At 50.7% G+C, this 15,456-nt stretch overlaps 1 protein-coding gene across 1 annotated transcript; it reads left to right on the forward strand.

The window, feature by feature from the left end:
• Nucleotides 1–4,902: 4,902 nt before the first annotated feature.
• ACTA1 (actin alpha 1, skeletal muscle) lies at nt 4,903–7,698 on the forward strand. Its single transcript, XM_067711157.1, has 7 exons — nt 4,903–5,057; nt 5,840–5,980; nt 6,086–6,410; nt 6,494–6,655; nt 6,747–6,938; nt 7,024–7,205; nt 7,303–7,698. Exons 2-7 carry the CDS (start codon nt 5,852–5,854, stop codon nt 7,444–7,446), a joined length of 1,134 nt encoding a protein of 377 aa, XP_067567258.1. The 5' UTR covers nt 4,903–5,057; nt 5,840–5,851; the 3' UTR covers nt 7,447–7,698.
• The last annotated feature ends 7,758 nt before the right edge of the window (nt 7,699–15,456 follow it).

The raw sequence follows: 15,456 nt of genomic DNA on the forward strand, positions 1-15,456 counted from the left end.
AGTGTAGCCTGCCTACCTGTTCCTAGAGACTTTATTCAAGGAACGCTTCTAAAGAAAACAGCTTTCTATATTCATACGTAAAATTCACTCATTAAAGACCAAGGTGTAAGTACTGTAGAAAATGTGAAACCTATTAAGAAAAAAGAAGTGCGTGGAGGAAAATAAACCCCTGTAATCCCACCAGCCAGAAATAACTTCGGTTACCATTTTGAAATATATCCTAGATTGTGCATGTATCAGTATTGGACTGTGCATGTGTTACCTTTTGTAACCTGCTTATTTTGATGTGAGATATTGTGAGCATTTCTGTGTATCTTTAATCTGGTATTTCTCAACCTTCCTTTTTTTTTTTAGCATCTTTATTGGAGTATAATTGCTTTACAATGGTGTGTTAGTTTCTGCTTTATAACAAAGTGGATCAGCTGTATGTATACATATATCCCCATATTTCCTCCCTCTTGCGTCTCCCTCCCACTCTCCCTATCCCACCCCTCTAGATGGTCACAAAGTACAGAGCTGATCTCCCTGTGCTATGCGGCTGCTTCCCACTAGCTATCTGTTTTACGTTTGGTAGTGTATATATGTCCATGACACTCTCTCACTTCGTCCCAGCTTACCCTTCCCCCTCCCCGTATCCTCAAGTCCATTCTCTAGTAGGTCTGTGTCTTTATTCCCATCCTGCCCCTAGGTTCTTTATAACCTTTTTTTTTTTAGATTCCATATATATGTGTTAGCATACGGTATTTGTTTTTCTCTTTGACTTACTTCACTCTGTATGACAGACTCTAGGTCCATCCACCTCACTACAAATAACTCAATTTTGTTTCTTTTTATGGCTGAGTAATATTCCATTGTATATATGTGCCACATCTTCTTTATCCATTCATCTGTCAACCTTCCTTTTCATTATCACTCCTCCTAAGGAGACTTCTTAAGACAATTTTCTTTAATCACTCTGCTCCCTTCACCCCCTCTGAAAGTTTAATACCACAAATCTATTGTATATCTTTTTATGTACCACAGCCTTTGGAGCCACGCATCATTATAATATCTAAGATTTTTTTTTTAACCCCCTAAGAACCAACTTTTCCCCCTTCAAGAATGTATGTCTTCAGGGGCTTCCCTGGTGGCATAGTGGTTGAGAGTCTGCCTGCTGATGCAGGGGACGTGGGTTCGTGCCCCGGTCCGGGAGGGTCCCACGTGCCGCGGAGCGGCTGGGCCCGTGAGCCATGGCCGCTGGGCCTGCGCATCCGGAGCCTGTGCTCCGCAACGGGAGAGGCCACAACAGTGAGAGGCCCGCGTACCGCAAAAAAAAAAAAGAATGTATGTCTTCAGTATTCTTCAAGGTACAATTTTTTTTAATGACTGCCTGACACTTTACCATATATGGCTGTATCATAATTTAACAGGTCTCTCTCTTCTTAACAGTCTTAAAAACACTTGGGTTAATGGTTTGGGGTTGGGTTGGGTTGGGGTTTTGTCTTTTTTCTTACCGTAATACTGGAATAAATCTGTACAAAAATCTTTGTTCATTCCAGATACATTTCAAATGACACCGACTCTTCCTGTTCAGTTAGTGATGACATTGATAAGCGGTCAGTGAACTGTTCTAATGATTTTTAGTGTCCTTTGCTCACCTCCCCCCTCTGTCCTCCTCCAAACACTTAGAAGAAAGGTACTGTACCATTTATCGTTTCTTGTGTTCCAGGCACTTACCTAGTTTCAACCTTCAAATCAGTCTTAAAGGAGTAGGTGGAGTGTCTCTGGAAGCCACCGGCCCCAGGCCACATAGCCCGTCAGAGGGGCGGGTACACCCAGATGTGCTTTACCAAAGTGCAGGCTTTCTTAACTAGTGGGCTGGGGTGGGGACGAGGGGAGCGGAGGGGGAGGAGAGGGGGAGGAGGCCAAAGGAAGCCTCGGATGGAATCATTAGTCCCTTAGAGATGCCAAAGCAGAGCGAGTCCCAGTCTGGGAAAACCAGTAGAAGATCAAAGTCCTCTCTTCCTGCCTGCCACGGTCAGCTGGACATTTGTGGGTGTGTGGCTTGGGAGGGCAATGAGTTGGTTTTTTCTTTCACCCCCCTGCTCACTGGAACGCTTCTGATCTGTGCCTTGCCAGGCAGCCCCCCTCCCTGTTCTTTTTGAGATGACAGAGGACGGCTGCACATGGAGCCATGGCTTCATTTAAGATGTCTTTGGCCCTTCACTGGAAGAGATCCCTCGAGGATCTGTTATGTTCCCGAACATACCAAGTGTTGGAGGAGGTTAAAGGGAGATAGGAAGCAGCCCCGAGCACTCCTAGGGAAGGGTGGGTCTCCCAAGCTGCTGTGTGTCCCAGGACGTGCTGCCTGGCTCATGGAGCCTTGGTTTGCTTCTTTTTAAAGCTAGCGCAGATAGTACCTGCCTCATGTACCTCCAGACAGTTACAGGATTAATGGAGCAACACAAAAACATGTGAAGCACTTTACAGATTCGTGTCTAAATAGGTAGGAAACACAGTAGAAGGCTTAGACTGCTTGAGATTGGGGACCACAGATATGTGAGGAGCTGAGGGGATGCGGCTGGATTGCGTGTGAGCACAGTGGCTGGGCCCTAGTAGAAGGGCCTGTCAGAGGATCGAGCTAAGGCTGCCCCCGAAAGCTTAGAAGCAGGAGCTCTATGTCGAGCATACCCTGCATGGCTGACCTTTCCTCAGGGTGTCTCTCAAAAGGCTGTGCAGGCAGTGACCCACTTACTCAGGCGTGGGGTGCTGGGGTGATCCCCAGAGTGTACATGTATGGAGACGGCCTTCCACCTGCTCCTCAAGGCCATTTATGAGCCAATGAGAACTCAGCAGGACCAGGATGGGCCTGCGGCTGCCCTGTGATAGCCCTCGGGTACTATTTCAACCCGCGCAGGTGTCCCAGCTGGTGTTCCCAAGCCCACCTCCCCAAGGTTTGCTGTACCAGCAGATCTCCGCTAGCTTGTGACTGCTTGATTCATAGCTTTTCATGTGTGTCTGAATCTAACAGACCCTGAGATTAGAAAAGCTTGCTATAGGAGAGGAGTTGCCCTGAGCAACAGTTCTGGCAAATACCTCCTTCCCCTTTAAGATGTCAACCAAATTCTTAGGTATTCAGTAAATGACAGCATACTTTTTCCTACCTTCAAAACCAAAATTTATTTATTCCCCTTACACTGTACATAGAGTGCATTTGCCAGGTTTTGTTTTGTTTTTTCTAGTGTCGCCACTTCACACTGCCACAGCAGGACACAAGGTATCGAAAATGAAATGCAGCTCTCCCATTATTCATGCATTCTCAAATTTCAGAAACTGAATACGAAGCCACAGTGGCATTATACTCACTACCGAGGCCCCGTACTAACCAAACTCCTTATTTTGTCATTGACTTTGGCCATTTTGGGGAAGGGCTGCCATGATGTGGGCTGCGGAGACGGGTTTCATATACTTTTATATCCCTCCTCAAGAGGACCCACACCTGGAGTCCCACCGCCAAATGTGAATGGTAGCTATTTTGGGAACACTCAGCACATCAGAAAAATGAGTGGTTCCATTCTGGCTCACACCGCATCACTGATGTACCCCTTAAAGCATGTCACTGAGTTCATCACAGAAAATTGTTTCTCCTTGCGCCTTCCACAGCAAGGTTAGAACTGTTCTCGTCCGGGAGCAGAGGTGGGGCGGGGGGAGTGAGAAGCGCCAACTGGATAACCTCCTCTGACCCCCACTCCACCTTACCATAAGTAGATAGATCCAAATCCTTCTAGAAAATTAGAAAGGCATATCCCCGTATATCAGCGGTATAAATAGAACCGCTTCCGCAGGCGCTGGTGGACCGGTGACTCTACAAGGTGGACTGGGAAGCGGCCGGCCTCGGCTGGGCGTCACCCTCTAAATATAACGATGAGTTTGTTCAGCCTTTGCGGCAGGAAAACGTTTTGCCCATCCTAGAGCGCGACGTCCTTGTCCTCTTTACTGAGAGGAGAGACGGGCGCGGCTTCATCTAGTAAGAACACCTCACCGTTCCCACCTCCAGGTCGTGGCCTGTGACCTTTGCCTTTCGGCCCCAGAAGCAGGGCCCTCAGTGAGCTCCGCCAAGGATGCGGGAGGGTAGGGCGCTCCGCGCGGCCCGCCGCACCCCGGAGCGCGCCAGTCACGCCCTGAAATTCACTGCCTTCACAAGCCCCCGAGCGCTCCGCGCGTCCCCGAGGCGGGCAGGTCCACGGGCCCTGGCTTTGCGCCCGGCGCTGCCACAGCCGGCCCGCGCCTCCTCCCCGGCGCTCCGCCCTTGCCTCCCGCCGCTAGCTGTCTGCCCCACGACAGCTGCGCGCCCGCCCGCCGCTGGTGACCCTCTCCGGTGGGGGTGGGGGCCGACGGGTCAGCCCTCTGGATTCGGGGAGCTCGGGGTGGGGGGAGAGACCAGGTTCGCTGGGGAGCTGGCGGGAGGGGTCGCCTGCCTCCCCTGCCCGGGACGCGGGTGTGACTGCTCCCCCGGTCCTCTCGGGCCCACCACTTGAACACGGCTCCCTCCTCCCTGGAGCCGCACTTGAGGTTCTGGGGTCTGAGCAAAGAACCTGAAGAAGGGGCGAAATGTGGGGCGCACCTCCCCGAGGCCCAATGCGCGCCCAGCGGCCGGGGTCGGGGCAGGGCGGCGGCGGCGGACAGGTGCAGCCCGGGGCGCAGGCGCGCTGGCGCACGCCGCGCACGCGGTGACCCTCGCCGCACCCCAGGCCCTCCGCCGGGCAGCTGCGCGGGGTCGGGAGGGGCCGACCAGCGGGGAGACGCTCCATATACGGCCCGGCCCGCGTTACCTGGGCTCGGGCCAGGCCGCTCCTTCTTTGGTCAGCGCCGGGGACCCGGGCGGGGACCCAGGCCGCGAACCGGCCGGGGGAGGGGGCTCTAGTGCCCGACACCCAAATATGGCTCGAGAAGGGAAGCGACATTCCTGCGGGGCGGCGCGGGGGGAGCGCCCGAGGGCTATATAAAACCTGAGGTGGGAGACGAGCGGCCACCGCAGCGCCCCAGCCGGAGAGCAGCAGGTGTAGCCACCCGCCGAGGTAGGCGGGTTCGGGGTGGGGACAGGGGGACGGGGCACCACCGCAGGGAGTCCGGAGAACTCCGGGTAGGGCCCAGCCGACTCACTATATCAGTCCCAGCCCTGCGTCCTCAGTGCTGCGCCTCCGACCCCAGAGCCACGTGCGCTTTAAAGAAGAGACAGGAAACCTTCGTCCTTTGGAAACTTCTCCAAATTTATGCCCAGCCCCTTCGGGCTGCTCTCCCTGACACTTAGTTTGTGCCCAAGTAGATGAAAGGTTTTGCTCTAGTCGTCCTCAGGGCAGTTCCGTCCCAACCGAGCCAAAGGACAGCAAGGGCCACTACTCCCCGGGTTCGCCGTCAGGCCCAAGGGCGCCTCGGTTGCGAGTCTGGTGTGTCGTGGGGGTCCGGAATAGACCATTCGTCCCCGGGTGGAGCGCCTAAGCCCTTCCCACGGCGTCTCCTTTCACCCTCACAGTCGCCCAGCGGGCAGGGTTCGCGGACCTTGACCCCCTAGGTGAGACCCCGGAGGTGTGGAGAGGGCGGCGCCTGCAGCCAAGGAAGAGAACCCTCAGGGACAGTGTGCCCTGGGTTCCCGGATGGAGAAAAGCTCCGTGTGGTCTCCACCCAGCGCAGGGCCCGGCAGCGAAGCTCGGCCCGGGTGGCATTAATTTCTTCCCCTTCGGGACCGCGCCGGGCTGGGGGCTGGGGGTGTCCATAGGCCCCGGGGGAGGGAGGGCGCTCGGGATGGCGGGGCCTTCCACCTGACCCGCTGAGCGTCTCCACGGCCTTCCCGACCTTGCAGAAACCAGACACCATGTGTGACGAAGACGAGACCACCGCCCTCGTGTGCGACAATGGCTCCGGCCTGGTGAAAGCCGGCTTCGCCGGCGACGACGCCCCTAGGGCCGTGTTCCCATCCATCGTGGGCCGCCCTCGCCACCAGGTCAGGCTGCCAGTCCGCGGAGGGAGCCGGGCCGGGTCCCCGCTCAGCCCAGCCCCGCGCCACCCGGAGCCGCGGTAACGAGCTCGTGGTGTCTCCGCTCCGCAGGGCGTCATGGTGGGCATGGGGCAGAAAGACTCCTACGTGGGCGACGAGGCGCAGAGCAAGAGGGGTATCCTGACCCTCAAGTACCCCATCGAGCACGGCATCATCACCAACTGGGACGACATGGAGAAGATCTGGCACCACACCTTCTACAATGAGCTCCGCGTGGCCCCCGAGGAGCACCCCACCCTGCTCACCGAGGCCCCCCTCAACCCCAAGGCCAACCGCGAGAAGATGACCCAGATTATGTTTGAGACCTTCAACGTGCCGGCCATGTACGTGGCCATCCAGGCCGTGTTGTCCCTCTACGCCTCCGGCCGTACCACCGGTGAGTGCCCGGGAGCCGCCCCACCCCCTTCCCGAGCGCCGGGCACTGAGCCGCCGCTCACCGCCCGCCCCACCCCCGCGCAGGCATCGTGCTGGACTCGGGCGACGGCGTCACCCACAACGTGCCCATCTATGAGGGCTACGCGCTGCCTCACGCCATCATGCGCCTGGACCTGGCCGGCCGCGACCTCACCGACTACCTGATGAAGATCCTCACCGAGCGCGGCTACTCTTTCGTGACCACAGGTGCGCTGCTCCCCGGGCAGGCGGGCAGGCGGGCGGCCCGCGGGTCCCCGGGCGCGCGCTGAGGGCTCCTCTCCCGCCCCGCCCCCCGCAGCCGAGCGCGAGATCGTGCGCGACATCAAGGAGAAGCTGTGCTACGTGGCCCTGGACTTCGAGAACGAGATGGCCACGGCCGCCTCCTCCTCCTCCCTGGAGAAGAGCTACGAGCTGCCCGACGGCCAGGTCATCACCATCGGCAACGAGCGTTTCCGCTGCCCGGAGACGCTCTTCCAGCCCTCGTTCATCGGTGAGCCCCGAGCGCCCGCCCCCGGCCCCCGCCCGCTCCCGGGGCCCCTCGCCCGCCCGCTCACGCTCCTCCCCGTGGCCCCCAGGCATGGAGTCGGCGGGCATCCACGAGACCACCTACAACAGCATCATGAAGTGCGACATCGACATCAGGAAGGACCTGTACGCCAACAACGTCATGTCGGGCGGCACCACCATGTACCCGGGCATCGCCGACCGCATGCAGAAGGAGATCACCGCGCTGGCCCCCAGCACCATGAAGATCAAGGTGGGCGGCGCCCCCCCCCGCCCCGCTTCCCCGGCCCGCGAGGGGCTCCGGGCCGCGGCCGCGTCCCTGACGGACTGTCACTGTCACTGTCTTGCAGATCATCGCCCCGCCCGAGCGCAAGTACTCCGTGTGGATTGGCGGCTCCATCCTGGCCTCGCTGTCCACCTTCCAGCAGATGTGGATCACCAAGCAGGAGTACGACGAGGCCGGCCCCTCCATCGTCCACCGCAAATGCTTCTAGACGCCTCTACGACAGCCGCGACTTCTCCCCAGGACGACGAATCCGCTTGCGGCGCAGGCGGCTGACCTCGAGCCACCGCGCGGCAACTGCCCTCCAACCACCTGCGCTGCTGCCGCCGCAAACCGACACTGTTTATAACGTGTACATACATTAACTTATTTACCTCATTTTGTTATTTGTAAAACGAAGGCCTGTGGAAGGAAATGGAAAACTTGAAGCATTAAACTCAGCCGTTCTGTTATGCTGCGTAAAGTTGTCTGTTGTGTTTATTTGCGGGGGCGGGGAGCGGCCGGGGTCGGGGAGGAAGAGGGACCCCATCTTCCTCCATCACTTTGCACAATACTCCGAATGAGTGCACGCCTTTCAAGACCGTAAGTTAAGTCTTCCCCTGCTCACGGCTCTCCCCTCTGGCTCAGATCCATTCCCCAGACTGGCAGGCGCGCCGGGGCCCGACTTGACCTTCGGGCGTGTCCGGCTCTGCACTGCGCTCGGGTCGGCGGCGGCGCTGGGGCCGCGCGCGGGTGGCCAGGGGACGCCGCAGGCAGGGCGCTGACCGTGGTGCTGGGCCCAGGGGCCGCCCCGCAGCGCGCACTTACGCTCCGCCCGCGGCGGGCGTGGCCTTACAGAATCCGGGTTCCCTCCGGAATCTGCGATCTAACTGAAAGGGCTGTGCTCATTTGTAAGGGAAGATCCCCACTTCTCTTCCCGATTGGGAAGTCCTTTGCTTCGTGCCAGGTGATGGTGGCATAAAGAAGCGCCCTTTCCAGGGTGGGCCGGGGGAGGAGCGGCGCTCAGAGGTGGGAGAAGGGCGAGGAAGGATCAAGTGAACGCTCCGAAAGAAGGACGGCGCATCCTAGCCGGGGAAGGGCACTGGGGGCCGGCCAACAAGGAAATGCCTGCAGGGAAGGGAGCCCAGATGGTGCTGAAGAAGAGGTCAGCAAGAGAGAAGAAGCAACCCCACTCCACTCCCGCAGTGTCTGAAAGGCACAAAACATAGTAACAGTTTGCATTTCTATGAGCGAACACTGCATCTACATATTTTAAAGTAGCCCAGTGTTTCCCAGTCAAGACTTTCGGGAAAAGTGGTCCCTAAATGAAATAGATTCTGACTCAAAGAAGGTAAGTACACTCATTCAGAAATAAGTTTATAAGTAAGTAGAATTAACAACATAGCTGTGTTATATGCCACTTTGCCATATGTTTATTCCCTCCTGTTATGGCCTATTGAGAAGCTTCCGAAATCATTGAAGCCTGCAAGGTAGGAATACTGCCAAATCCAGATATGAAGAGAATCACCATTCAGTAGAACTTAAGATTTTAATAAAACAAGTATATGATACCAAATCCGCTGAAAACCATGCACTTATCCACCTAGGATGGATAAAGGTTAGAAACGAGCTAGGGCTTCCCCGCTGGCGCAGTGGCTGAGAGTCCGCCTGCCGATGCAGGCGACGCGGGTTCGTGCCCGGTCCGCGAAGATCCCACATGCCGCGGGGCGGCTGAGCCCGTGAGCCATGGCCGCTGAGCCTGCGCGTCCGGAGCCTGTGCTCCGCAACGGGAGAGGCCACAGCAGTGAGAAGCCTGCGTACCGGGAAAAGGGCTAAATTCTAGCCTTCCAGAGATACCCAGGTTTTATGGATAATAGTACATTGACACAGGCATATCTGAGCAAACAACACACACACAGCCTGAATAATTCGTATAGCCAACAGCTGGGAAAACACGTCAGAATTACACGAGTCAGCTAACCAGCACGTTAAATCTTTTTTAACCAGGACCCCAGGTCTCTTAATTAGGATTTAAGTAAGATATTTAAGGAGGTAATGACCCATTTCTCCTGTGGTCATAATCATCAAATGCCCGAGAGAAGTTTTCAATATAATCTGTAGCATTTCCTTCTGCCCCACCTTTGACGTTGCTCTACTGAAAACATGTGCAAAAATTAGGAATTGTGTGTTTTTACTGGAAGTGTGCCAGATGACCTTTTCTTTTCTGGTTCTTCTCTAAAAGGAAACAAGCATCACGCATTTCATTGGTGTTCTGTATCTTTCCTGCTCTCCTAGTAGGCTGTGATTATAGGTATTTGGTAAATTGTGTCACCTATATTAGGCCTGAAAGAAGATATTTGGTTGCTATAGTAAAGAATTATATATATATAACATATATATTATATATTATGTATATATAATAATGTATAATTATATGCATATATAATTAATGTATAATTATATGTATATATAATTATATACATTTTATATAATTATATATAATTTTACATGTGTATATAAAATATATATAAACACACACACACACACACACACACACACTGTATATAGAGTGTATATAGTGTGTATAGGGATATACACATGTTTGTGCTGGGTGAGGAGAGCACCCAGCAGCTCTAAGTGCGTTTGCAGTATGAAGAAGCGAGAAGCTCCTGTGTGACAGCAGTGTACTTGGCACTAGAGGGAATAATGTTACGGCTAATTTCTCACTGAAAAGCCATCTCAGAGAATCAATTTTTGGAGCTGTGAGAGAATTGAAAGCAACAAAAGCAATTTCCCCAGCAATCACTTATGGTGTGTTTCCTTAGACCTGGTAGGTCTTATCAGGGATCTCACTGCAGTTATTTCATTCTCTCAAAAGCTCATTAAATAGCCGTAATTTTTTTTCGCACCAAATCTATATTGCTAGTGCCCAGTTGAAGGAAGAAGGGACAAAGAAGAAAATGGGAAGAGAGGATGTGTCAGGATTAAAAAGAAGGATAAGGCTGAGTGGGAAAAATAAAAGGGTCTGGGATTGGGGTACAGTCTAGGTTTTATCATTTAAACCTTCAGCAGTTAGAATTAGACCATGGAATACTGGAGTACCTCCCAGCTGTTTAGTCCCCTGAACTGTCACCCCAGATTTGGCAGAACCGTAAGGGGTTAATGAAATATTTTATTGCCCATCTACTATGTGCCAGGGGTACGGAGAAGGCTAAGATGTGGTCCCATCCTGGGAGTTCACTGTCATGACCCCCGCCATCACCAGGCACTTATGCCTTGACTCCGATCGCCGCAAAGCCTGTTGGAGGAGCTGCCTGGGATATCGGATGCTGTGGGTATCTGGCTGCTTTGCACTCGCCACCACCAGGCCGGCTTCCCTCCCGCACAGCATTGTTTTCTGATGAGGCTGGATGGTTCCAGAAATAGATTCTTACAGGGAAACATCCATCATTGTGCTGGAGAAGACCTGCCCACCCCTGGCCTTGGGGACACAGACTACTGCTGCCTCTCACCTGGCAGTGCCTCTACCCTGAGGACAGGAGTCAGAATGGGCTCAGGCCACAGACCAGCCCTGCCCCTGAGGGCACTCATGTGGCCAGGCCACCTGCCTGCCTTCCTCCCTTTCCTTCTTGCCTCATTTCTGTCGCTGACATTTCCTCTCTGCCCCACACTGTCCTTGGAAGTCACCCTCTTTTGCACTGTCGCTATGTCACGGTCCTTTTGGGGAGTTCCCACAAGCTGATGCGCTGTGTCTGACCTCAGCTCAGAGAGAAGCCGAGAAGACCTGGTGTGATGGCGTGCTGGTGAGGTGGGCAGCATGGCGGGTCCCACGTCCGGGTCCACCTGCGTCCTTGTCACCCACAGCCAGAGACACTCCCCCCAGCAGGCCATGGGCTGCACCTTCCAGAAGGGGCACGGATGGCAAAGGCAGCTGGAGGTTAGCTGACGTGAATGAGGAATGGGGGCCCCTCATTAAGGGTGGCCCTTTCACTGGGTGCAGGAGCCCTGAGCCTTCTGATTGACCCTGCCCCTGCTTGTCAGTTTCTTAATGGCTTATCCTGATGGAATGGAGCGGGACCCTAAGGGGTCTTCATAGAACAGAAACACCCCCCTCTATGTCCTCTGCCTGCCTCTTGTCTGTAGAAAAACTTTAGCCAATGAATAAATTTATTCAGAGAAGTGAGAAAATGCAGAAGCAAAGAAAAGCAGTCAAACAAAAATAATAATAATTTAGTCATTAAACAAAGTCAAGGATTTTAGTTCCTCCTCAAGGGTTATAGATAATATTCTGAGCCATATCCTGTGAGCTACCTTGTAGACATTGAAACTCCCACCAGGTGGAAGAAGTTAACTACATGATGACCAGACTGTAGCCATGACATAAGCTGCCGCAACTCCCAGAACTGGCCTCAAAGAAAGGGGAACAAACCGACCCTGGAACTGAAGGCTCACTGTACGGAAAACAATCAGGCTGATGCTGCTCAGACCACCAATGACCAGTTTCAAGACGACAGTCAGAGCTGGCTGTGCTGTTGCTGCATGCAGCCCCCTCCCTCTGCCCATTCAGCCCTGAAACTCCCCTTTAAAAGCTCTTGCCCTCTGATTGGCAGGGGAGAATTGGCCTTTGGACATGAGCCCGCCTTCTCCCCAGGTTGCCAGCCTCCAGAATAAAGCAAACTTTCCTTTCTACCAACACTTACCTCTCAAATATTAGCTTTCGAGTGATGAGCAGCCGGACCTGAGTTCAGTAGCACTGATGCTGAACAGTTTCTGGGGGTGGTGATTGGGTGAAAGACTCAAATGTGCAAAGGTGATGTTGGCGGTTCTCAGAGCTGTCCATAGAATCAGGATTGCCTTTCCTGTGACAGTCATTGGGGTTTCCTAAACCTTATCACCACGTGGAGAGCTCTGGTCACTGGAGATGGACTCGGGAGTAGAAGTCTCTCTACGTCATGGACCAAGGGTGGCCGTAGCACCCCTGGATCCTTGTTCACCCCATCTTTCCTAGTTTCCTTCATGGGACCTGTATTAAGTTCCTGTAACAGATTACCACAGACTGGGTGGCTTAAAACAACAGGAATTATTTTTTTCCACAGTTCTGGGGTCTAGAACTCCAAAATAAAGGCAGGATTGTCGTCGCTTGAGGCTTCTCTCCTTGGCTTGCAGATGCCATCTTGTCCCTGTGTCTGCACGTCCTCTTCCCTCTCTTCATGTCTGTGCCCAAATTCCTCCTTATAGGACACCAGTCATGTTGGATTAAGGCCCACCCTAAAGGCTTTGTTCTAATTACTCCTGTAAAGGCCCTGTCTCCAAATACAGTCACATTCTGAGGTCCTGGGAGTTAAGACTTCAACATATGAATTTGGGTTGGTGGTGACACAATTCAGCCCACAATAGGGACAACAATTTAACCCACTATAGTAACTAAAAGGCCACTAGTAACAATTCATTTTAATGGTCCATTTTACTAGCCCATTCATTTTAATAGTCCATGGACTATTAAAATGTTAATGTTTGTTTGACTGCTTTTCTCTTACGTTATGTCTCTTATGTGTCTTATGTTATATGAAGAACTTTCACATACATTAGCTCATTTTATCTTAGAAGGTAGCTAGGATAGGGATTATTACTCTACTTTCATAAATGATAACAGTGAGGCCTCAAGACTGAGTGACTTGCCTAAGTTTATAAACTTAGTTTATAAATTAGTAAAAGTGGCAGAGGAAAGACTTTAACTTGTAACTCTTGACTCTATTCTTTTATTTTCAATTTTGATGTACCCTTATATTTTATATACATTTCTTGTAAACAGCATAAGGCTGAATAGTTTTCCCAGCCTCTGACAATTTTGTCTTTTAATTGAGACATTTTGTCCGTTTATATTCAATGTGATTACTGGCATATTTGGGTTTAAATCTATCATTTTATTTTGTACTATTAGTCCAGCCTGTTCAAAGTCTAAAATTAATCAATATTTTTACTTTCCTTGGACAACACGAGACCCTTGAGGACTTCTAATTCATCCATTTATTTTCATCCTGACTCATCACATATTTTCATTCTATCTTTATAAACTCTTACATATTATTATTTATCATACATCAGTCATGGTTTTAACCTTCTCAAAATACTGTAATTGTCTTATAGAGCTTAGATTTTCTTGTATATTAATAATTTTCTCTGCTCATTTCTTCTTCCCTATGGGTACCTTCCAAGGGAGATTATTCCCTTACACCTGAAGCACAGTCTTTAGAATTTCCTTTTGTGATGGTGTGTTGGTTGCAAAATCTTTCAGTTTTTGTTTGCTTATGTGCTTCTTTCTCCCTCATTCTTGAAAGACACTTTTTTCTCATAAAGAATTCCTGGATAACAGTTATTTCTTTTGGCATATTGAAGATGGCATTTCTCTGCCCTCTAAGTGCTATTGTCGCTGTTGAAAAGTCAGCAGTCTAGTCCTTCTTTGAGGAAATCTGCATTTCCATTTCCCCACATTTCAGCTTAGAATTTTTTTTCTTTTTGTCTTTGATATTCTTAGAGAAAATCTTAGAGAAAATATTGTTTCTCTATGTCATACCTAATTGTAGGTTTCTTTTTACTTATCTCGTTTGGGATTTACAAGCTTTTGAAAATGTGGATTGCTGTCTTTCAACAGGTTTGGGACATTACCAGCCCTTGTTTCTTCCAACGTTGCCTTCAATCCTATTTTTTCTCTCATCTCATTCTGAGGAATTGACAAATTGGGCTTCACCAAGTTTAAAATAGTTGCTCATCAAAGAACACCACTAATAAAATGAACAATCAGGCCACATACTGAGAGAAAATATTTGCAAAACGTGTACCTGACAAAGGGTTGGTAGCCAGCCTATATAGAAATAACCTATAGGGCTTCCCTGGTGGCGCAGTTGTTGAGAGTCCTCCTGCCGATGCAGGGGACACGGGTTCATGCCCCGGTCCGGGAAGATCCCATATGCTGTGGAGCGGCTGGGCCCGTGAGCCATGGCCGCTGAGCCTGCACGTCCGGAGCCTGTGCTCCGCAATGGGAGAGGCCACAACAGTGAGAGGCCCGCGTACAGCAAAAAAAAAAAAAAAAAAAAAAACCTATAAAATACAATAACAGACAAAAATGCAATAAAATGGGCAAAATATTTTGAACAGACACTTCACAAAAGAATATATAAATGGCCAATAAAATAAGCATACAATCATACTCAATGTAATCAATGGCTGTTGTCAAAAACAAAAAAACAGAACAAAATAACAAGTATTGGCAAGAGTATGGAGAAACCGGAACGCTTGTGCGTTGCTGGTGAGAATGTAAAATGGTATAGCCGCTATGGAAAAATGTTATAGCAATTCCTAAAAAATAGAATTACCATATGATGTGGCAATTCTACTTCTGAGTATATACCCCAAAGAAATACAAGCAGGGACTCAAAGAGGTATTTGCACACCCATGTTCATAGCAGGATTATCCCAATAGGCAAAAGGTGGAAGCAGCCCAAGTGTCCATTAATGGAGGAATAGATAAAATGTGGTGTATATGTACAATGGAATATTATTCACTCTTAAAGGGAAGGAGATTCTGACCCATGCTACAACATGGATGAGTCTGAAGACGTTATATTAAGTGAAATAAGCCAGTCACAAAGGGACAAATACTGTATGATTCCACATATATGAGGTACTCAGAGGAGTCAGATTCATAGTGAAAAAGTAGAAGGGTGATTGTCAGGAGCTGGGGGGAGGCGGGAATGGGGAGTTAGCTTTTAATGGGGACTGAATTTCAGTTTGGGGGGATGAAAAGTTTCTGTGGATGGATGGTGGTGATGGTTGCACAACAATGTAAATATACATAATGCAATAGAACTGTAGACTTACAGATGTTTAAAATGCTAAATTTAATGTTATGGGTTTTTTTTTTACCACAATCGAAAAAAAAGACAAGCACATGAAAAAGTGCTCAAAGTTTTTAGTCATCCGATAGATGCAAAATAAAAGAACAATCTTATACTATTATATACCCACTATTATGGCTAAAATTAAAAAGATTGACACCAAATATTGGCAAGTATGTGGAGCAACTGGAACTTTCATACTCTGAGTGGGAATGTAAAATGGTGCAACCACTTCGGAAAACATTTGGAAGTTTCCTATAAAACTAAACATACACCTGCTCTAACGCCTGATAATTTTAATCCTAGGAATTTACCCACTAAGATTAAAGACATAGTCACAAAAGGAC

The sequence above is a fragment of the Pseudorca crassidens genome, chromosome 16, assembly GCF_039906515.1.
Source record: "Pseudorca crassidens isolate mPseCra1 chromosome 16, mPseCra1.hap1, whole genome shotgun sequence".
Taxonomy (NCBI): Eukaryota; Metazoa; Chordata; class Mammalia; order Artiodactyla; family Delphinidae; genus Pseudorca; species Pseudorca crassidens.

Bases quoted from the DNA above. Each gene is read 5' to 3' on its own strand.
- ACTA1 (XM_067711157.1), top strand. From the start codon at position 5,852: ATGTGTGACGAAGACGAGACCACCGCCCTCGTGTGCGACAATGGCTCC. The intron at 5,981-6,085 runs GTCAGGCTGCCA...TCCGCTCCGCAG, and splicing joins TGGGCCGCCCTCGCCACCAG to GGCGTCATGGTGGGCATGGG. The intron at 6,411-6,493 runs GTGAGTGCCCGG...ACCCCCGCGCAG, and splicing joins CGCCTCCGGCCGTACCACCG to GCATCGTGCTGGACTCGGGC.